Consider the following 21,525-nt stretch of genomic DNA (forward strand, 5'->3'; position numbering starts at 1 on the left):
TTCGACCTTCGCAGGCACACTCTCTCCGTGTCTCGTCTCGGATGACTGCGCCAGCTCAGCTTCTGGTCACGACACAGCCAGGCCCCAGCACTCTCGCCACCAACGACGCTGAGCACGGCAACCTTGAGCGCAGTAGTGCTTGCAACAGCCGCCGCGGCGGGCGTGCCCGATCTTTTGCCACCTCACATTGTCAGCGCTGGCCACGCGGCTCAGCCATCCAGCACCCGGCTGTCCTTCACCATGCCTGCTGTCTCGATGAAAATGCGGTCTGTTGATCACAGCGAGCATGTCGAGCATGTGGATCACCTGTCGCACATTCCGCACCCTCCTGCACTGTCTCTTCCCGACGAGAACTCTGAAACCAAACAGAACGTCGAGTATTCCCCGAATGACAGTCCAGATGGCAGCGTGCACGCCGCGTCCGCAAAGCCTCAGCGCCGACCCGCCCCACTGGTCTTGACCCCGGATTCCGACAATGAAACGACGCAAAGCCCTGCCGTGACCGCGTCGCGCTCACCACGATCGCCACGCTCGCCACGCTCGCCCCGGTTCCCCAAGACTGTGCCGCTGGTTGCTCCCACGCCGCCGACAACGGGCATGTCCAAACATGCTCGCCGTCGTGCATCCAGCGTAGCACGGGTGGAAAAGAACCGAGCTGGTCACGCGCGTCGTAAATCGCTCTTGCGCAGGTACCTTGCCATTGCGGCGGCAGTTTTCGTTGCGTGGCTTTTTGGGCTTTTGGGCCATCTACTGGAAATGCTGAAGCCTTTTGTGCCAGAGTACCTGGTCTGGTCGCACCCCACCGCCTTCATCACTATTGCCACATTGCTGACCGTTTCCACGATCTACCGGCGAGCACTGGGACGCTTGATTACCTTCTGCGTGCTGTTAGCAGGACCATCGGGCGCCGAGCTGCTGGAAGACCCACACCTCCGCCTCTTCCCTTACGTTGTGAAGACGCACCTTCTGGACGCTGCAAGCATGGCCGAGCTGTACTCGCTGGCCGACTCGCTCGTCGATGTCAACGACCGCGGTGCCAACGAGCAGAGTCGCGGGCCCGACTTGTTCCAAAAGTATGTCTTGTCCTTTGAGAACGTTGTCATTTTCCGCGAGCGCCTTGACGGCAGCTTGCGCGGCATGTTCCTGATCGGCCCAGATTCCACCATGCCTCGCGACGGCAAGTCGTGCATCGTCATGAAGGTCGGTTTGGCTCTCTTCCGTGACCGCTACCACGGAGGTCCCTGGTTTATTGTCGGCCTGCTCTTCATGCTCATTCGCGAGCAGCTCTTGCATCCCTTCTCGTCCATTTACCTGATCATGAAGTCCTACTCGGTCCGGTCGTATCTGTTTGCCGTGCGCAACTCTCGAGAGTGCTTCCCTCGCTACGACCAGCCCACCCCTGCCTGGGAGAAGGCCGTGATGGACAAGTTTGGCTCGGCCGTGGCTTCGCTGAACGAAGTCTACGACCCAGTGACCTGCGTGGTCAACCGCACAGTGTCGCACCTGAAGAAGGGTGTTGCTGCGATTTCCGACGAGGACAAGGAGCGGGATCCACACATTCGCTTTTTCGACGAGGTCAACCCCAACTGGCAGCGAGGCCATTTGCTGGTCGTCATGGGCCGCATCTCTTTGAGCACTATCACGACGGCGTTGTCCAGCACCCTGCGGAGGTATCTGAACAATGTCAGCTGGCGACTTCGTGCGCACCCGGAGCCCGAAAAGGCAGCCGAGCCTGTTGCTCCTGCTTCTGCTGTTGTTCCTGCTGCTGCTGTTGCTGCTGCTGCCACTGCTGCCACTGCTGCCACTGCTGCCACTGCTGCTGTTGCCGGTGCCGCTGCTGCTTCACAAGCCGAAAGCTCAGTGACCTTGCCCTCCATTCCAGTTGTCGCGGTTTCCTCGTCCGGTTTGCAAATTCCGACCAACTTTGAAACGCAGCCACCCCGACGCCGTGCCAACCGTAATCGGTCACTGTCTGAACACCTTCATACCCATCGCACCAACCTTGTCGACCCTTTTGATTCCACTTCCTGGCTGAGCATGCAGAGCTCATACACTGGGTCTCACGGGCGCAGGGTTGCACGTTAATGTGTTTTGTCGATTCGACCATTGTTGACCTTGGGACGATCTTGCCGTCGAGCCAACCCAGCATCCGACAGATGCGCGATGGTTGGCAAGTTCAAGTTCGAGCCAACGGGGTTTTCCTTTGATGTGCGATTCGAATCTGTTTATGTCGGGATATGTCTGTTTGTTCTGAATTACAATATTTGCAGACACCACAGGCGACTTAAACCGAACGATTTTGCACTATCTCGGTTGTAGCAGGTAGGGGGTGAGATTGAAGAAAGGAGCTGCGACTGAAAACTAAAATTGAACATACCACCCAAAACAAATGCAATGACAACACAACTGCGCCTCAAGCACGGGCGTTCAACTTTTCCAACTGACGAAGGACGGCATCGAGGCGAGCATCCAAGTGCGTCTCCACGTCTGCTAGACGTGAAGCGAGCGCTGCGACTGCGGCTTCGGCTGCCTGCTGGTGGGAGGAGGCGCTGTTGGCTGCAGCTGCTTTGGCTGCAGCTGCATCCTGGACGGCTTGGGTCGGAACCACAAAGTGAACCCACTTTGGAGCCATCCGGGCGCGCTGCTTCGGAGTCATGGCCATTTCGAACTCGGCGATGATGCCGGCAAGCGAAATGCGCCATTCAACCTCTGCATTCTCCTTGACGTTTTGGTAACTGTCGGACAGAAGGGCTGGCAACCAAAACCGAGCAAATCAAGGGCAACCCAAAAATCAGCAAGTGAGCGGTGGTGCCCTTCATTGCCTCTGTCGCCAAAAAACTCCAACCCCGAAGCATCCCCCCCCGCAAAATCCAAATCAATACGCACCAATCAACACGTTCAGGAGAATGACAGTCATCAGGGCTGTAAAGATGCCCCAGATGATCTTGGCCAGCACGGGAGTGATCGAGTCGTCGTATTCGCCAAAGTCGAAATCACCAAGAAGAATGCGATAGGACGTGACGACGGACTGCGACCATGTCTTGTAGCTGGGAACCGCGGGAGATCCGCCAAAGAGCACGTAGAAGGCGTGGCCAAAGCTCAAAATGAGTAGAATGAGCAGCGCCAGGAACATGACAATGTCTTGGATGATGCGCGAAAGCGCAAACACGAGGATACCAGCTTGCTGCGAGGCCTGGGCGAACGAAACAAGACGAAACCACAACAGCAGTCCTGCAACGGCCACCACGCCGGCCTCTGCCGTCTGGCATGTCGCTCGCAACGGCACAATGGCCAGCACCAAAAGGGCCGCGATCATCTCGACGAGGTTCCACAATGAGAAGAACCACATCTTGCCCTGCTTGTACATTTTCACCAAATTGTACCCGACCAGGTACAGGTCGACAAGCAGTGTCAGGCACTCGAATCCAAGCAAAATCCAGTCGCCCGCGTTTTCGAAAGCCGGGACAGTCGAATCGAATGGGAAGGACTCGCATCTGTTGAGGATTCGAGGAAGATGCGGCAAACAAAAAACCAAAGCAAATAAACAAACAAACGAAACACACACACAAAAACCCCACACCAACAATGAAAGAAAAATGAGATCAGCAAATCGCACACACAGCAATCACGGTCGACATTGTCGGTGCGAGACACACTCTCCCCAAGTCACCTCCCACAGAAACTTACGTGGCGTTGCGTGAAATCGCAAGAGCAGTCACAATGGTATACAAAACCACAAAGCAGGTATACCACAGGAGCCACCAGAGGAAGCGGTTGCGGCCGAAGGCCTGCCACTTGTAATCCATCACGGCGTGCATGATACCAGTCCGGAAGATGTCCTTGTGGCGCGAGCGCAGGGCTGCATGCATGAACGTCTCGCGCAAGGCAGTCTTGTAGATGCGGGTGAAGCCTTCAGGATTGTGCGAATCAATGTTGCCTGTCGGAGGAACATTGAGAGATTTGCCTGTAAAGAGCGTGTTGACGCGAGCAAAGAAATTGTTGCGGGGACGTCCGATGGTGGCCGAGTGTTCCGACATGGGCTTCGGGACGCCTGCGCCACCCAACGCGGCAGTGCTGGGAGGCGCCTCGACGGCTTCGGCAACCGCCGGGAGAGCACGGACCTGCGCGCGAGCATCAAACCCAAGAATGTACGGAAGGGGCACAACGCACAGCGAAACGGGCAGGCGCGTCTCGTACCAAAGACTGTCGTCATGCAGCTTGGCCAAGGCCTCGTCATCATCGTCATCGTCGAGCTGGCCTTGCTGGTGGGACAACTGTTGCGTGCCCTGCTGGTCAGACTGCACCTGGCGAGCGGTCGTGACGTTGGCGCGGCTGTTGGTCGCATCATGCTCTGCCACCAGATCCGACCAGACGGCGCTGGTGTCCATGAGCGAGTTGGACGCGCGAACCAGCCGTTCGTCTGGCTCAATGGGCGCGGTCAGGCCAGACTGCAGATTCTCGATGAGGGTTCCCACGGTCGAAAAGCTCGCGGCATCCACAATCGAAGGACTGGACCCGTCGGAGGTGGTGGACGCGTCCACGCGACCAATGCCAGCCGCACCAAGGCTCTGGAGGAAGGCCAGCGGGCGCTCATGGCGCGCCACCTCCAAGTAGGCGTGGGACACGCACGGGAAGAAGCTGAGCGGCCGCGAATCAAGCGGTGGCGCGCAAAGCATGTCCAGGTTCTCCAGAAGCTCTGTCGCAACGTCGGGGTACTTGCGAATCAAACGTGGAAGCAGTCGAGTGACTGCAAAGCCGTTGGATGGGTGCAAGCCAAACGGCGGCGTGTAGAGGCGACGAACAAGCAGCTGCACGGTCGACTTGTGGTTGCGAACCAACGCCACATCGATGGCAGTCTCGCCTTCGCTGTCCATGACAAGCAGGAACGGCGCATTGGCAGAGAGCAAGGCGCCAAGCAGGTCGTTGTTGCCACGCTCGGCTGCACGGTGCACGACGGTGCGACGTCCGTCGAGAAGCGGAGCGTTGATGGTGTGCGGGAACTCGCTTGTAATGCGGCGCAACGAGGCAAAGTCTTGCAGCTCGATCAGCAGTTCCATCGACGTGGTGGGCGGATCGCTCTTGGACACATCCATGACCGTGACTGCGCCTTCCTGCAGGGCGATGGCGACGACGACAACCCCCTGCAGCATGTGCTGCATCGAGCTGTTTGCAGCAGACACTGGCGCGCATGCCACACACTCTGCCTCGGACGACAGGCGGAAGGCCATCTCGCACACGAGCGACGAGCTCAGCAGCGACCACACCTTGAGCGTCCGGTCTCGACCGACGGTCAGCAGACGCGCTCCGTTGGACGAGAATGCGCTCGAGGTGACGGCATTGAGATGGGCCTGGTGGAGGGTAACAATGGGACTGAAGCTCGGGGTTGAAGTGAAGCCAGAGGCCGTGGCGTAGATGCCAATGCCGCCAGCAATGGTCACATCGTCGGCGGCGGGGGAATCAGTCGCTCCGCCATCGGAATCGAGCGACACGGCCTTGCCGCCAGCACCGCCTCGCATGCGTGCGAGCGCTCTGACGTCCCAGATCTTGACAGACTTGTCGAGCGACGTGGTTGCCAACCTCGACCCGTCGGGCGAGAAGCTGGCAGAGAGAACAGAGTTGGTGTGGTCTTGCAAAACATTCAGAGGGTTGGTGATAATGGGCGGGGAGGAGGCGCCCACTCCAGCGGCGGCAACGGCGGCCAGGATCTGCGGGATTGACCAAAGACGGACGGATCGATCAAACCCACACGAGACGAGCAAGGTACCGTCGGGCGAAAACACGACATAGTTGACGGCACCCTTGTGGCTGGCCAGAGTGGCGACAAGCTGCACAGTGACCGTTCCCCCGGCGGCAGATGAGGTGGCGTATCTCCACAGCTTGATGGAGCCGTCGCCAGACGCGGTAGCAATCAGCGGATCTCTCGGTCCGAACGTCGCGTAGTTGATGGGCCCATCGTGGCCAGTACCTGTGGCCAAGCAGGTTCCCGTGTTGGAGTCCCACAGCTTGAATGTCTTGTCCCAAGAGCTCGTCAGAATCATTTTTCCAGTGCGTGGTTGGAAGCAGCAGGACTTGACCGTGTGGCTGTGGCCAGTGAGCTCGAGGAGGGTTTCGCATGTGGCCGCATCCCACACACAGACCGGCCCCAGCGCGGCGGAGCTCACCACGCGCTTCCCATCGGGACTGAACGCGCAACAAACCACGGCTTTGACGTGTCGGTAAAAGTTTGGGGTGGGTTCGATCTGCGAGTCAATCACGCGCAAACCATAGTCCTCCGTCGCATAGCTGCACAGCAAGCGCGAGCCGTCGAGAGAAAAGACGGCGTTGAGCAGGCTGCCCAAAGCGGCAAGACTGGCCACAAAAGTGGGGTTGACGCCTCCGGAGACGGCCGCACTCGCTGCAGAAAGGGCACTGCTGCCTGTGGAAAAGCCACCAGGGCTCGTCGGAGACTGTGGCATGGGCGATGCGGAGAAATCGCCGCTTCCCGAGTAGTCGCTAGCCGCGACAGGGATCAAGGCGTGAGTGGTCATGTCGAGGCGGCGCAGCATGGCGCCGCAGCTCACATCCCAAAGGAACACCAGACCAGAGGACGAGGCCGAGACAATCTGGGACGAGTCTGGGGAGAATTCAACCGTGATGCGACCGGACGTTGCAGGGGCATGGCCGTAGAAGGAGCGGATGAGCACGCCAGACGCTGGATTCCACAGGCCCACAACACCGTCCAGCGAGGCGGAGGCCACCAACGGCGAGCTGATGGACGGCGACCACGCGCAGGCGACAACCGCTGCCGAGTGCCCGATCAGGATGTGGTTGCACTGGCCCGTTGCCGCCGACCAAATGCGCAGAGTCGTGTCCTTGGATGCGGTCAGAACACGGCGACCTCCCGGCGAAAAGCGACACATAATGATGGACGCCGTGTGGCCCGAGAACTGACGAATCTCTTGACCGGACGAGGCGAAAAACAGCGCCGCGACGTGCTGGCGCGCATCGGACGAGGCAGCCACCAGGAACGCGCCAGAGTCGTGGGTGGCATCAATGCCGTTCTCGTCCAGACGGTCTGTCGAGATGGGCGGGACAACCGACTCGAGTGCCTGGATGGCAGGGCTAAAGTGGAGCGAGGTCATGTTGACCTTGGCGGCCAAACCTCCGAGCTTGCTAACGCGGTTTCCGGTCGAAGCCTCGAGCACGTACACAGAGGTGTCCCAGGCTGCGGAGGCAATGCGCTTGCCATCGGGCGAGACGGCCACACTGTCCACACCCTCCGTATGCAGGCCACGCACAACGCTGACGGCCGGCGGCGAGGGACTGGCGGGTTTGCGCTCTGCCAGCTGCTGCTGGGAACTCGTTTCGACCTGGTCGAGCGGCTGGGCGGTCTGCGAGTGCCACAGGCGCAAGGTCGTGTCGCGGGAGCCCGTCACAAGCCACGACTGGTCGGGTGCAAACACTGCCGACGCAATGGCCTTCGTGTGCCCTTGCCCAACAACAACAGCAGCAGCAGCAGCAGCGGTAGATTTCGCATCGGGCGTGGAGAGCGTCGCTCCCGCCGCACCCGCCACACCTGCCGCCGCCGCAGCACCAGACCCCGCAGTCGCCGTCATGGCGTGCGAGTGCAGAGTCGCGGGGCTGTTTGTCGCTGCGTCGGTCAGGTTGTTGCTGTTGTTGTCGGCGAACAGCGGATTCGGCGAGTCAGGGCGTGAGAGTGGGCTGACGGTGCCGCTGCCAGGGTCGCCGCCACCCAGCATCACACCCGCGCCCGCGTCGCCCGCTGCTGCTGCTGCTGCTGCTGCTGCATTCGAGCGGTGGGTTGCAGCGAGCGAGCCCAGGAAGAGCTGCATCTTGACTGCGCGCACTCGCTGGATGGCTTCGATGCCAGCGGATACTTCTTCAGCTGCTGCTGTTGCTGTTGCTGCTGCTGCGGGATCCGCGTCGAGCTGCTTGAGCTCCAGCTGCTGTTGCTGTTGCTGTTGCTGTTGCTGTTGATGACTCATTTTTGTAGATCAAAACAAGCAAAGAAACAGAAAGAAAGAAAAGAAAGAAAAAAGATAAAAAAGATCAAAAAAACCAAAACAAACACTGAAATCAGATCTGTTATTTGTCTCTGTTTTTGTTCTTTTGAATGTTGATCATTTTGGAATGCTGTCATGCAAAAAAAAAAATAAAAGTTTGATCAAAGATTGGAAGAGTTTGAAAGAAAAAAAACCGAAGAAGAAGAAGAAGAAGAAGAAGAAGAAGAAGAAGAAGAAGAAGAAGAAGAAGAAGAAGAAGAAGTTGTAAATCAACGAAAGGGAATGAACGGAATACTGTAAAAGCAATGCGAAAAGAGACGGATAGAGAGAGCAATCGACAACACACTCTCATCAGCTATCTATCTATCTCTCTCTCTCGGTGCACTGTTTGAGCGAAAGTCGGCATCTGGGGGGGGGGTGTCTGAGAATTCTGGAGCAACGACGGATGACTTGAGTCTTCAGTCTTCAGTCTTCTTCACTTTTCCATCTCTCCGTACTCATCGTCTGAAATCTGAAAGAACACACACACTAACACACATTAACACACATTAACACACCCATCGATGAGCGACTCGAAGGGCATCTTGTTTGTCTGCTTTGGTAAGCCAAATCCGTTTTTTTGCCAAAGCGTCTCAGACATTGTCATCAAAACAGAGCTCACATCCCATTGCTGCTGGTGCAACAGGGAACATTTGCCGTTCGCCGATGGCCGAGGCGCTCTGTGCACACCTGCTTCGGGCGTCAGAGCAAGTGGAGCAAACCGCATCTGCATCAACACAGCCGCACTCGCGGTCGCTGCGGTGGTTTGTGGGCTCGGCAGCCACCTCCGATTGGAACGACGGCCAGCAACCCGATCCACGGACATTTAAAATCTGCCGCCACCACGGCGTCTTCCTCTCGCACGTCTGTCGACAGGTATGAACATCGTTCATGCCTGTATCAGGAGTTTTTTTCGGGGGCGGGCGGTCGGCGGTGATGGCTTGAAGTGTGTCGAGTTTGGTGACTGACGCTCTTCGTGCTCAAACGTGGTTTCAGGTCGTCGAGGATGATTTCGATCACTACGACTTCATCCTGGCCATGGACCGAGAAAACTACAAGTATTTGCAGACAATGAAGGTTTGGAGCTGAAGAGCTTTTGAGTGTTAATCGCTGTCAAGGCTGTTTTGGCCTATTTGTTTTCTCACCTCGTCTTGTTTGTCTCTCGCTCTCTCTCATTTAGGCTGGCTCGTCCAAAGGCGCACGACTTGAACTGCTGGGCGATTACGACCCTAAAGGCGTTCGTGAGATTCTGGACCCGTTTTATGCAAGTCGCCAATGATTGAAAGTTGTGTTTGCATTTTGTTTCCCCATCCGTTGATGTGTGGTTGTTGCTCACCCCGATCTTGCTGCTTTGCTTGTGTAGGGCGATGAACAAGACTTTGAAAATGTGTATCAGCACATATTGCGATGCCTAAAGCCATTTTTGACAAAGCACTGCAATCGTCCGTTTGTGTTTCAATAAAGTCGGCGGATGGCCAAGGCTCCGTTTTTCACTCTGTTGTTACTTCAACACACATACATACACAAACACAAACACCAAAAACCCCAGCCCTACTGTGTGTGTTGAATTGTTGACTTTTTCCATCCTTCATTCCGATAAAAAAAAAATCATCCACAGAACAGAACACTTGACATGAAGGGAGGGCACAGCATTGTTCAAAAGAACAAAAAAGCACGTCGTCTTAGACTCGGGTGATGGAGAGCTGGAAAGTGCGGATCTGCATGGGCTGCAGAGTCACCGAGATGCCAGCATCAATGGACTTGAAGAAGGCCTCCTGAGCCTTGTTCTCAGCGACAGCAGTGTGGCTCCACTGCAGACGCGAGACTTGAGACGAGCGCTGGTTGGCAGACAGGTTGTACTCGACGGCACTGGTGACAGTCAGAACAGAGGGGTCAAACAAGGTCGACAGGTCGAGCGTGACGGGGCCAGAGTACTTGGTGTCTTCGTTCACTTCGTAGAAGTGCTCCAGGCGAAGCAACACCTCCAGATGCGACGGGCCGTACGGGAGGATTTCGAAGGTGAGCAGGTGAATGTTCGGGGGCAGGGGGCTGTCCAGGGCAGTCCAGGACGTGACGTGGTTGGCAACGTAGGTGGCCACATCCGTGGAGAGGGGCGCAAGAGCCATAGCGACAGGGTGGGCGATGAGGACGGCAGAGGGGTGGACGGCACGCGGCGAGAGCGCGGCAGTCTCGAGCGTGACGTACATGATGCCACGAATGACAAGACCAGTGCCAAGCAGGCCCGTCTCGTTCAGCGGCTCGCCAACACCACGAGAATCGTCGTAGAAGAGGCGACGGTGGACCATGAGCTCGAGCTGGCCGTCGGCGAGGGAAGAGCCGCCCATCGAGCGGTCGGTCAGGATGGAGAGCTGACGGTTGTTGGTCTTGTCGATCGTGTGGATGCGCGAGTTGACGGGGTAGTAGTTTCCGGCAACCGGCTCGGTGACGTTGAGCTTCCAAGTGGGGCGGTAGTTGAGGTCACGGCGCTGCATCTCGCGGCCGTTGGCGTCAGTGTAGAACGTGCCGCCAGAAGCCAGATCGCTCGAGAAGCGAGTAATGACCTCCTTGCCTTCCGGAATGTCGTAGGGAATGGGGCCGATGGTGTACTCAAACTCGACGTCGTTGTCGCCATCGTACAGGCGGACAATCTGGGTGACCCAGTTCGAGAAGACCTGGCGGACCTCCTGGAAGACGCTGCCGCGAACGACAGTCACGCCAATAGGGGCGGCATTGACGGGGAAGACGGCAGTGCGGTTGGGACGGAAAATGTACGCGCCAGACGCCTGCTCGTCGTCGGAGGTGCCCCAGGACGAGTTGTAGTAGAAAAAGTCTTGGGTGACGGCAGAGGAGATTTGGCTAATCTTGTTGGTGAGGGACTTGAGGCGACCAGTGTTTCCGTCAAAGGTGACGATAACGTTCTGGTTCTCCATGGTCACGTCAGCCTTGGGCGCAAAGCTCTCGGCACCAGTGTCGATAAACTCCTCAGCGCTGCGAATCTTCTCGACAGCGGCAGTCTCGAGAGCGACATCCTCGCCGTTGGGGCCGGAAGTGCGGTTGACAAAGTAGGTGGCAAAGCCAAAGCCGGTGGTGGGGACGGCAAAGACAAGGAGGTAGTTGGCGGCAGCGGCAGCTTCCTCGCCGAGAATCTCGGCGCGAAGGCGCTGGGTCTCGAAAGGCATGCTCACGACCTGCGAGGGAATCACAAGGCCCTTCTCGTCATAGACAGCATACGAGCCGAACGGGACGGGGAAGCGAGGAAGGTGGGCACGAGCAAAGCCAACGGGGTTGTAGACAACCAGGGTAAAGTTGGCGCTGGTCTCGCTCATTGCGCAAATGCTCACGTTGAGCAGCGGGCACTGGACAAACTCGGTCACGCTGGGGCCAGAGACAAACGTCAAGTCGCCGAGAGCACGGTTGATGACAGTCTCGCACTCGGACAGACCTTCCGAGACGCGGCGAGCATAGTCGTAGGCAACGTGCTGCTTGGAGGTGCCAGAGACACCGTCGTGGTGCTGCAGGACGGCCACGGCCAGGTTGAGCTGCTCAGAGTTGGCGAGGTTGGAGTGGCCACGGACGGCCTCGAGCTGCTTGCACGACTGGAGGAAGGCGGACGACGTGCGCTCAAAGCCCTTGAGCGCGATGCGCGAGGTAAAGTAGCCAGTCCAGTAGGCGTGCGGGCCGTCGGCGTACGGGAAAAAGTCGTCCGTCTTGTACGACCAGGTCAGGTTGGCGGCATGGAGCGAGTCGAGGTAGATGGACGGGGTCGAGTAGAAGACGTTGACGCGGCCATCGGCGTTCACGTAGTGGATGAGCTTGTCAAGGTTCTTGAACCACAGGCGAGCGTTCGAGTACTGGAAATCCGAGCCCATGGTGAGCTGGATGTTGTTGGTGCGGTAGTGCTGGGCCTGGTCGAGGCAGGCGGCAACAAAGTCGTTCACGCGCTCCTCAACGTTGACGTCCTCGAGGCGGAAGTCGTCCTGGATGGAATCGTCGCCGCAGTACTGGTCAAAGCAAAACCCATCCGGAGGGTTGTAGCCGTTGTAGTTGACGCCGGCAAAGATCTCCGAGGCGGCACCAAGCGACGAGCTGCCGCGCCAAATCATCTCCATGTCCTTGTCCTTGAGGCGGCGGTCCTTGTCCTGGTAGTCGATGCGGCCAAAGAAGAAGCCGTCAAAGCTCATCTGGGCAAACAGCGAGGCAAACTCGTTCGAGTGGCCGAACGGGTCAATGTGCCAGCCAATGCGCGGCTTGACGCCGAACGTGTTGAGCAAGAAGCGATGGCCGAGCGTCATCTGATCGATGGTGGCAACGTAGTGGGTGGCGGCCTCGTCCGACATGACAATGCCTCCGTTGATAAACTCGAGGCGGCCCTGCTGGACGTACTCCTTGACGCGCTTCTGCGTGTCCTCGTCCTGCTCCTGCCACCAGCGCGAGAAAAAGTAGATTTCGACGTAGATGAACTTGCGATCCGGGTTGAGCTCGAGCTCTTGCATGACCGTGTCGAGCACAAACTGGACCTTGGCGTCCTGGATTGAGTTGTTCAAGCCGGCGTAGTATTGGTCGGGGTTTTTGAGCCAGCCGCTGATCAGAGAGCAACACAAAAACAAAAAAGCGACGGGATTGGATGCAAGGTGAGTTACAAAGTGCAACGTGCATGAGTGCATGAGTATTGAGTGGGATGTGGGATGGAGGATGGAGTGAGTGAAATGAGCAATCGAGTCACAAGCACCAATCTGATTCTCTTCGTCCCAACGCCGGGCACCGTGGCGTTTCTACTGCGTATTTATTGGGTTGATGTTACGGTCCACTGTGGAAGATGCACAGCCCGTGTGTCCGACTCGGAAAGAGAGGGCAAGTGAGGGGGTGACTTACACGTCGTCGTGAGTGTGTGCGACCAAGTGCACGTTGAGCTTGCCAGCCATCGGGCCGCCGGAGGTGTTGTACTTGGGGGCGCTCCTCGCAGGCAGCGCGAGCGAGCACTGTTACACAAGGGATGGGCAATGGATGAGAAAACGAGCAGAAAACAACCAAACAAAACAAAAAATCGATTAGAGGCGAGGTTGGCAAAACATAGCCGCGAACACAGCGAAAGAGTATCAAAGAAGCAGGTTTTAAACCACTAAACGATACCAACAATTTGTTTCCTTTTTTTTTTTTTTTTTTTTTTTTTTTTTTTTTTTTTTTGCTTCTTTCGTTTTGATTACAGAGCGCGATCGCCTGCCAAAAGCGCCGGCCACACGACTCCACAAAACAACAACCCAGCTTCATAATTGAGAGTGAAGTCCACAAAGTGGTGATGGGGTGATGATGATGAGCCGCCGGCCATTGATAATTAAAGCCTCGTTCACGCTGCTCGAGCAAAAGCGGTTGTTGATGGGAGGGCAGTGCATGGCAGAAGTCTAGTGAAGAGCAGGACGAAAAAAACGATCGCACGTCTCTGCTTGATAAAGTCGCGGAACGGAGGAAGACGAGGATGAGGATGGATGAGGATGGATGAGGATGGAGGAGCGGGTCAAGGGAAAAACGGGTTGATGTTGATTCAGCCATCGGCCAAATCATTAAAAGAAGCCTCGTCCCCCCCCCACGCCCGACTCGACCGTTCCCAAGCAAGACACACTCACTCACACAGATAGATAGAGATGTGTATGAGCAGCAAGCGGAAACGCAGGCATAGGAGATGAAGAAGGGAAGAAAAGTAAGGTTTACCGTTGCAAGGGCAGCGAAAATGCACACTGCCACAAATACAGCAGAACGCAATGTCATGGTGAAGAAAGAAGAAAGAAAAAGATGGACTGAGTTTCTTACGAGACGACGAGACGTCGAGACTTTGAGAGCCGAAAAAAGGCAAAAAAGGTGTTCTTTTTAATGGTTATGACACATCAACAACAAAAGACTTTACAAAAAGTCGGGGCGAGTCAACGCGGGAATGCGCTTCATTTCAAGCAGGTTTTTGCCGTGTTTGAGCGCAACATCTCGTGCTGTCTGCTGCGAGTACAATGAAAACACGGTGGCTCGGACAATGTTGTGGTAGTTTCGCTTGCTGTTGATAACCGTGGCAGTCAGGTCGGAGATGCCGGCAAGTTCGGCAATCATGCGAATGACACCGTGGCAGACCAAGCCGTGGCCTAGATCCACAAAGCAACAGGACAAAAGGAAGAGTCAGCCACATGAGACATATCGCACAAGCAACCAGCAGTGAGTGCAAACAGCCGTGCGGAATTGCTTGCTCACCTTGAGGCGCAGGCCACATTTTGACCAGCGATCGGCCTTCCTTATTTTCCATAGGGTGGTAAATGGTGTGCATATTGAAGCGAGGAATGGGGTACAAGTTGTGACATGCTTGAATAATCGCCTTGTGCACGGCCTGCTGCGCAACAGCGTCCTGTCAAAGCGAAAACAGAAAAGACAAAAAAACAAACCAAAAAAATCGAGTCAACTGGCAAAACAAACAACTGCCCAGAAAACAAACAAGCGAGCATACCTTGGACATGCCAAAGCCAATCACACCGCGGCCATTGCCGACAAGCGCGAGCGCTTGCATCATGTGACGACGACCCGTGCGCAGCATGGTCGACACACGTTTGACCTCAACCAGGCGGACTTGGAAGCCGCGCGAGATGACGTGCACCATGGCTTTTGTGCGAATCGACAGCGGGTTGGTTGGGTGGTAAATGTCTGCGGCGGCCTCAATGCGACGTGCGTGCGCCTCTTCGTCCGTGGGCATGGCCTAGTGGCGAGGATGTTCAAAAAGAGAAACCGGTGATGAGCAACAACGACCGGGTGACACATACACACACACGCAAAAAGTGCGAAAACAGACCAACAACAAGAAATCTTCACCTTGTCTTCGAGGGCTTTCAAATCAATCTGCAAGTCTTCCAGGCCAGAGCCAGCAAGACTGGATGTGCCGCGCGCCGAATCTGGCAGATTACGGAGCTGGCGAAGGAACTTGAGGTTTGGGAGGAGCTCCGAGCGCGATTTGGGTTCGTCGTCGGGCTCGCGCGCCTGGCTTTGCTCTTCGAGGTGGTCTCGGACAATCTCCTCGACGACCTGCTGGGACGGCCGGAAGACGACGTTGCGCTCAATTCGGTCTGTCAGGCGTCGGTTGCGCTGCTCGAGCGGCGTTGCGGCGTCCTGCTTGTTCCAGAGGGCGATCTGCTGCTTGCGACTGAGCGTCGAGGCAGCCTGGCCCCACTCGCGCTTGGTCGGTCTGCGCGCGGTCTGGCCCTCAAGTCCCGGCGCCTGCAATCCGCCCTTGTACGCAGCACGGACGACTGGGCGGTAGCTGCGTCGCGGGCCAGGCAGGGTGTCGCGCACCTGGCTGCTCTGCTGTGCTCCGGCTGCGCTCGTGGTCGCTGCTGCTGCTGCTGCTGCTGCTGCTGCAGGCGTTGATGATGATGATGATGCACCTTTCGATCCTAAGTCGCCGCACACACACACAAACCGTCCGTCAATCCAAACGAAGCAAAACGAGGCAAAAAAAAAAAAAAAAAAAAAAAAAAAAGCGCGATCTCGACACATGCACTCTCCATTGCAGCTCCATTGGACTTCCATTGGACAGCGTCTCCGTTGACCGAACGAGCCGCACCAAGACCAAAAGCAACAAAACAAAAGCAACGTACCGGATGGGCCTGTGGTGCTGCCGGCGTGGGCGACAGAGCCAGCAGCGCATGTCCAGAGGCTTCGTCCACTGCTCAGCAGAACCAGCCGCGGTGGAAGACCGACCAGCATGATAGAAAAAAAAAAAAAAAAAAAAAAGGGAACGAGTGAGCTTGCATTTGTAGATCTGTTGTGATGAAGGGTGAATATGACATGCATGTCAAATGAGAAAGCGGGGGTTTGCTGTGAAAGTACAGTATGCTATTAGTAGAATGTAAAAAGAATTAAAAAATCACGAAAAACTCAAACAACAACAACAACAACAACAACAACAACAACAAGAGGGGCTCAGATGTCGGCGCGCGGGCTGGAGAGGGTGCGCCGGAAGACAACATCGAAAAAGCCTCGCTTGGGGACTGCACTGGGCGAATCGAGCGCGACAGGGGAGCCGGGACCGGTGGAGGTGGCGAGACGACGCGAAAGGGCAGCGGGCGACGAATGGGCGCTGGACGACAGCAATGCTGGGACAGCACCGGAAGCAGCACCGTCCTCGGGGCTCAAAAAGGCCAGCGAGCTGGTCGACTCCGACCTCAGCATGGCAGCTTCGTCAAGCCGCTCGCGCAAGATGCGCTTGAACTCAACCAGACCCGCCATCATGCCGGAAGACAGGGACAGGACGTGATGGCCGGTCGAGGGCATTTGGAATGGCAGGGGATGCAGCGGGTCGAGCAGCAGGGTGACCACAGCGGAGCCGGCCGAGGCCGAAGTGACGAGCGCAGCGCCCGACGTGCCGCTAACACCAGCCGTGCTGCTATTCATGGCCGCGACATGGGTATGAGGGGTGCCAATGCCAAGCTCTCGCGACGCCACTGCGTTCGATTGGTGCAACTGAGCAATATACTGGGCCTGAACGTGGTCGGACGAGTCGGCGACTGCCACGCCCCACCGCAAAATGCCTTCTCGCGAAGCAGCAAGCAGCTGCGCATCTACCGCGTTCATGGTGCGTCCAACGACACAGTCAATCAGTGTGGCCGGCACAGTGTTCGCGCCTGCCGCGTCCTGGTCCCGGAACCGCTCGAGAAAGTGGCGCAACTGGACAGAATTGAGCTCGGTGCAGGTATCGCAGATCGGATCCATGTCTCCCAACGAAGACTTGTTCATTTGCAGCAGCTGCGCAACTTGAACAAGGACGCCAAGCTGACTAGCAGCGTTGCGCAAGCCCTTCGAGTTGGCCCAATCCTCAATCCGCGAAATATTGAACCGCAGTTGCATGCCCTGTTGCCAGCGGTACGCGAGATGCGCCACGGCTGCCGGGTTGGTGACAGCCAGCGTCGCACCAGAGGTCAAGCCGCCAGAGTTGCCTGCAAACTCTGGAAGCTGGGCCAGCAGGTGGCCGTAAAACGACATGACTTGCTGGTTTTGGACAGTCAGCTGCTGCGCGGATGTGCCTTGGGCGCGCATGACGGGAGAGGCAGGTGCGGACGACATGGAGGCGATCGGGGAGGCGTGAGGGCTGCTGCCAGCACTCGCCACCGCAGAGGTCGATGCGAGCAGCTGCTGGTGTTGCTGGAGAAGCTGCTGTCGGTAGGGCATTGTGTGGAGCATGTGCTGCTGCTTCTGTTGCTGCATGGACTGGTTTGTGCTGGCCGAGAAGGCCAGACCCTTGTAGACAATCAGATTAAACACGACGGCCGTAATCCAGTGGAAGAGCTGGGTGAAGAGCTGGGATGTAATCACGGGATGAACCGTGCAGTCGTTGACAATGTCCAGCATGATGGTCAACGTCTCGAGCAGCAAATCCACGGAAAACGGCGACGGATCGGTCGCTCCTATGGCGACGCCACTGCCAGTAGTACTCGGCGAAGGGTCCAGCGAGCCATGCAAGAGGCCAGGAAGCAAGAGCAGAATGCGTGCTTGGATGGCCACCAGGAGGCTCTGGAAGGTGTCTTGCACAAAGTCGGTGAGCGAGAGCTGCGTTTCGCCCGACAGCGCCATCAGGTCAATGTCGCGCCGCAGACACTGCAGCAGCTCTGAGGCATTCGCAAGCCAAAAGCTGAGCATTTCCACGTCGCGCGTTGTGCGCCATCGCTTGTGAGACAGCTCGAGGCATCGGATGATGGACGACATGAATTCAATCATTTCGTCCTCAGAACTGTGGGCCTCCACGCAGTGGCGCAAAGTCATGTAGAGCAGACTGGCAGGAGTGAGACGGAATGGCACCATCCGCGTCGTCATCTCGGCAACAAGAATGCTCAGGATGGATTCGCGCTCGGCTTCCTTGTGCGCAAAGGAAAAGTGTCTCGTCAAGAACGGGTTGTCCATCGTCGACGTTGTCGACTGCGTTCTTGGCCGCGCCAAGCGCTGCTCGTGCCCGTCGCTCTCGTCGTGCGCGTCAGCGTCGCTTTTGGTTTTGTTGTCGGTGTCGTCGCCGTGGTCGTCGTCGCCACCGTCGTCGTTGTTGTCGTTGACCTCATCATCTGCCGAACGTTCCCCAGATTCAGAAATGTTTGAGAGCGAATTGGTGCTGCCATCAAAGCGAGGGGGTGGAGCAAACTGAGTCATCGTAGACGCGACATTGACTGGCATGCCAGAAATCGCATCGGTAAGGATTAGATTGTCAGCCGGTTGCCACCCGACGATCGAGAAGGGGACGGCGCGACGTGGAGCAGGCCGTTTGGGTGGCGAGGTTGGCCTGATGCGGGCGCCAGCGTTGCTCGACAACGTCCCGTCCGAGAGGGCAGTCGCACCATCATCGCCGTCCGGCAGTGGCGGTGGCGACGACGCACTCGTCGTCAGCATCTCCAAGTCGTCGAAATCCTCATCGCCAAGATTGTTCCACACAAGACTACCAAACACCAGCGCATCGCCATGCAAGCGTGCTGTGCCTGACGCATCCACTGCAACATAGGCAGAGCTTCCTGCCTCGCTGGAGCTGCAGCTTGTCATGGCGCGAAGCGGTGGCTGCGGCGAAAGCGGCCGCTGTCGACCGCTCTCGTTCGTTGGCGCCTCGAGCAAGTTTGTACTACTCGCCGTGACACTGCCAGACTGCGGAGAGCCGGGTCTTCCAGACAGCGACAACTCGAGAGCAGGGTTGTTGCTGGCGCTTCCAAACCCCAGCTTGTTTTTCTCGTACAGCTCTGAGGAAGCAAGGGCCCAGTCCATTGTACGCGTGGGTTGCGTGGAGTTCGACCGCTCGGCGCGCGCTTCCTCTGGGTGAACAAAGCGGAAGAGATGTCGACGCCCGATGGCGACCCGGTATCCCTGGTGCAGCCGGACCGGTCCAGCCTCGTTCTTGGCAATGTTGCCATTAATGTAGACCTCGGCACCGGGACAGGCGTGGATGGTAACCACACCATCAACACACAGTATGATGCAGTGGATGGCTTGGACGGAAGAAGACATGAGCTTGATGTCTGCATCCTCGGCCGAGCCGATGGTCGTTTGCGGAATCCGTAGTCCGTACACGAGATATTCAGACATGAGGGGATCCTCGTTCAAATTGACAAAGTGGGGCCCTGACTGTGGTGCGTTCAGCGCCGTGACGCGAGAAGACGAGGAGGCAGAAAGCACATTGTCCGCCAGCATGGCCGTTGGATGGGCTGCCAAGGTTGAAACAGGGTGAGTGCTCGTGGCGCCCGTGTCGCCGTCAGCAGAGGCCAAAATACCGAGCCGGGTGAGCATGTGTTGCCGGTCGATGTGCATGTCGTGGGACTGCTGCACACGCTCATCCCAAGGAGCCGAGAGCTGCACAATGAGCTTTTCTGCCATTCGCAAGCGCTCAATGAGATCGTCACCAGTCTGTGGTGGCGAATCTGCCGTTGCCCCGGGAGACATCGGGCTGGTGCCACTGTCGAGTGCTGACGGCTGGGATTCGTCGTTGAAAACACGGCTGCTCCGGACTGTTCGTTCTCCATCATCCAGACCGTCGTCCAGTTCAGCATTGCCGCCACTGTTGTGCGGGTCAGACGCAGTAGCAGCAGTGCTCGGCGCGGCAAGCGGGGCAACACCGCTCGTAATAAAACCTTGAAGTTGCTTTCGCAGCTCTTCAATTTCCGCGCGCATTTCTCGAATGAGCTTTGCGCGAGGATCTTCATTCACAACGGCACGGTTGACAATGCGCTTGGCCTGGTATGCATAGCGTAGGGTAGAAAGTGTTTCTTCGTAGTTTACGTCTGCAGGGCTCAGTGTTGCTGTCGAGGGCGGTGGAAACAGAATCCGTTTCAATCAAAGTCAACAACAAGCATTCTGAATGTTTCGCGAACAACGTTGTCGAGTGACTCCCATTCCGTTCCGCCCACCTCCCCTATCGCCCCTACCTCCGTCGCAAGAAACAAATATTTCGCACATTGCTCCAAAACCTCAAAGCCTCACCAATCATGACTGTTTTAGAGTTGCCGCCAAGAGAGTCCTTCAAGAGCCAGGTGAGCGTGGAATCTCGGTAGGGCACGTGCGTTTCCTTTGCCTTTTTGCCAGAGCCAATGTCAGCGAGCGCGGCGATGACCTTTCCAAGCGTTGAGAGCGACTTGTTGATGTTGGCGCCCTCCTTTAAGCGAGTACCCGTGGCACCCGTAGCGTCAGCGCGCTCGCTACCAGCAAGATCAACAAGACTGATGCGACTGGATTGGCCCAGCGCCATTCCGGTGGCGGGGTCGACGCGAGTTCGGGTGAGCAGAATGGTGAAGATGGCATGCGAACGAGAGCTGACTGCGTTCATGTTTGTCGAGCCAACAATGCGAATCTGCGTACAAGCAAGCAAGCAAGCAAGCAAGAGAGCAGAAAACAACGACGTGAGCATGATCGCAACATGCATGAGAGCGAGACTGATGCACCACCGGATGTGCTCTGTTTTACCTTGTTGCCTTCCTCCATCAGAGTCAGGATGTCTTGGAGAGAGGTGACGGCGTTGGTGGACAAGTCTTCGACGTATGGTCCGAGCAGTGGGTGTTCACGCAGCCGCAGGGTGTGCGACGACTTTGGATTGAGCAGATCGCGGACCTTCTCATTGTAAATTTCCATGTAGCTGACTTCGACCTTGAACGTTGTGGCTGTCTGCGTGGTCTGCTGCTCCGTTTCGATTCGAGCAAACAAGTCTTCGCAAAACCGAGGAATGATGCCTCGGTGCTCTCCACTGCCCGCGCCCATCATGGCGTAGCTTTTGCCAGAGCCGGTTTGGCCGTAAGCAAACAAGCAAGTGTTGTATCCGCAAAACGCCTGCTCGAGCAAATCCTTTCCGAGTGACTCGTACACGCCCTTCTGGTCGACGAACGGCGCCATCGGCAAGCCTGCAATTGCGGGATCGACGTGGATGACTGGCTCTGCAGCAGCAGCAGCAGCAGCAGCAGCAGCAGCAGCATTGTTGCGAGCGGCTGGCTTGGTTCGCAATCCCGATCCGACTGAGCCAGCAGCAGCATTGGTACTTGCGGTCTTGCTACTTGCTTGATGCTGGTCCCCTTGGTCATGGTGGTCATCTGGGTCATCTTCGGCATCTTGGTCACCAGCAGCGTTCGTGCCGCGCTGATTTGCGCTTGAGGCGACCATGTTTGTGTTTCCGCTCCACAGGCTGTGATCGAAGGCAAAGCGGTGGATTTTGCCCTGCGTGTACGGCGATGCAATGACTGTATCGACGCCACCAATGCTGCTGCCAGTGCTACCAGAGCTCGCGCTTGAGCCGGGGTCGACGGGCGGCATTGCAACCACACACAGCGCGCCCATCGCGAGCTCGCGGTCGTTCAGCGGCCGGCAGCGCACCGCCACCTTCACCGACATGTGGAACTGACTGACTGAGGGTATGCCTGCGACGACCGAGATGCGAGAGTGAGTGCGTGAGTGTGAAAGGGGCGAGTGCGTGAGTGAGGTAAGTAAGGAAGGGGGAAAAAAAAAAAAA

At 57.0% G+C, this 21,525-nt stretch overlaps 6 protein-coding genes across 6 annotated transcripts in view; 2 read left to right on the forward strand and 4 right to left on the reverse strand.

The window, feature by feature from the left end:
* The window catches only part of CAOG_08689 (hypothetical protein), a gene marked incomplete at both ends in the record, with an annotated part of 2,703 nt that extends 618 nt beyond the window's left edge, over window positions 1-2,085 (forward strand). Inside the window, one exon of the mRNA XM_011271998.1 lies at window positions 78-2,085. Within this exon, the coding sequence (XP_011270300.1) occupies window positions 78-2,085 (2,008 nt within the window). The remainder of the gene's footprint in view (window positions 1-77) is intronic.
* Window positions 2,086-2,310: 225 nt separating this feature from the next.
* On the reverse strand, window positions 2,311-7,985 carry CAOG_08690 (hypothetical protein; the record flags this gene model as incomplete). The annotated part of the gene is made up of 3 exons (XM_011271999.1): window positions 2,311-2,751; window positions 2,887-3,494; window positions 3,688-7,985. The coding sequence occupies 3 exons, from the start codon at window positions 7,983-7,985 to the stop codon at window positions 2,414-2,416; spliced, it is 5,244 nt and encodes a 1,747-aa protein (XP_011270301.1). The 3' UTR covers window positions 2,311-2,413.
* A 490-nt stretch (window positions 7,986-8,475) lies between these two features.
* On the forward strand, window positions 8,476-9,555 carry CAOG_03298 (hypothetical protein). The gene is made up of 5 exons (XM_004364080.2): window positions 8,476-8,603; window positions 8,689-8,918; window positions 9,039-9,119; window positions 9,223-9,306; window positions 9,406-9,555. Exons 1-5 carry the CDS (start codon window positions 8,567-8,569, stop codon window positions 9,502-9,504), a joined length of 531 nt encoding a protein of 176 aa, XP_004364137.2. The 5' UTR covers window positions 8,476-8,566; the 3' UTR covers window positions 9,505-9,555.
* On the reverse strand, window positions 9,489-13,829 carry CAOG_03299 (lysosomal alpha-mannosidase). Its single transcript, XM_004364081.2, has 3 exons — window positions 13,749-13,829; window positions 12,915-13,021; window positions 9,489-12,623 (listed from the first exon to the last, which is right to left on the reverse strand). Exons 1-3 carry the CDS (start codon window positions 13,803-13,805, stop codon window positions 9,725-9,727), a joined length of 3,063 nt encoding a protein of 1,020 aa, XP_004364138.2. The 5' UTR covers window positions 13,806-13,829; the 3' UTR covers window positions 9,489-9,724.
* Window positions 13,830-13,885: 56 nt separating this feature from the next.
* Window positions 13,886-15,773, reverse strand: CAOG_03300 (hypothetical protein; the record flags this gene model as incomplete). Its single annotated transcript, XM_004364082.2, has 5 exons — window positions 13,886-14,167; window positions 14,274-14,424; window positions 14,524-14,769; window positions 14,883-15,421; window positions 15,665-15,773. The coding sequence occupies 5 exons, from the start codon at window positions 15,771-15,773 to the stop codon at window positions 13,938-13,940; spliced, it is 1,275 nt and encodes a 424-aa protein (XP_004364139.1). The 3' UTR covers window positions 13,886-13,937.
* A 182-nt stretch (window positions 15,774-15,955) lies between these two features.
* CAOG_03301 (kinesin family member 1B) lies at window positions 15,956-21,472 on the reverse strand. Its single transcript, XM_004364083.2, has 3 exons — window positions 20,493-21,472; window positions 20,013-20,379; window positions 15,956-19,831 (listed from the first exon to the last, which is right to left on the reverse strand). The coding sequence occupies exons 1-3, from the start codon at window positions 21,405-21,407 to the stop codon at window positions 15,990-15,992; spliced, it is 5,124 nt and encodes a 1,707-aa protein (XP_004364140.2). The 5' UTR covers window positions 21,408-21,472; the 3' UTR covers window positions 15,956-15,989.
* Between the last annotated feature and the right edge of the window lie 53 nt (window positions 21,473-21,525).

Source organism: Capsaspora owczarzaki (genome assembly GCF_000151315.2).
Source record: "Capsaspora owczarzaki ATCC 30864 unplaced genomic scaffold supercont2.4, whole genome shotgun sequence".
Classification (NCBI taxonomy): Eukaryota; class Filasterea; order Ministeriida; family Capsasporidae; genus Capsaspora; species Capsaspora owczarzaki.

What these genes read in the sequence shown, in the direction of transcription:
- CAOG_03298 (XM_004364080.2), top strand. Translation starts at nt 8,567, where the DNA reads ATGAGCGACTCGAAGGGCATCTTGTTTGTCTGCTTTG. An exon ending in TCTCGCACGTCTGTCGACAG is followed by an intron (nt 8,919 to 9,038) that starts GTATGAACATCG and finishes ACGTGGTTTCAG; the next exon opens with GTCGTCGAGGATGATTTCGA. An exon ending in AGATTCTGGACCCGTTTTAT is followed by an intron (nt 9,307 to 9,405) that starts GCAAGTCGCCAA and finishes TTGCTTGTGTAG; the next exon opens with GGCGATGAACAAGACTTTGA.
- CAOG_03299 (XM_004364081.2), bottom strand. Translation starts at nt 13,805, where the DNA reads ATGACATTGCGTTCTGCTGTATTTGTGGCAGTGTGCATTTTCGCTGCC. An exon ending in TTTTCGCTGCCCTTGCAACG is followed by an intron (nt 13,022 to 13,748) that starts GTAAACCTTACT and finishes CTTGTGTAACAG; the next exon opens with TGCTCGCTCGCGCTGCCTGC. An exon ending in GCACACACTCACGACGACGT is followed by an intron (nt 12,624 to 12,914) that starts GTAAGTCACCCC and finishes CTCTCTGATCAG; the next exon opens with CGGCTGGCTCAAAAACCCCG.
- CAOG_03301 (XM_004364083.2), bottom strand. Translation starts at nt 21,407, where the DNA reads ATGTCGGTGAAGGTGGCGGTGCGCTGCCGGCCGCTGAACGACCGCGAG. An exon ending in TGATGGAGGAAGGCAACAAG is followed by an intron (nt 20,380 to 20,492) that starts GTAAAACAGAGC and finishes GCTTGTACGCAG; the next exon opens with ATTCGCATTGTTGGCTCGAC. An exon ending in CTCTAAAACAGTCATGATTG is followed by an intron (nt 19,832 to 20,012) that starts GTGAGGCTTTGA and finishes CGCCCTCGACAG; the next exon opens with CAACACTGAGCCCTGCAGAC.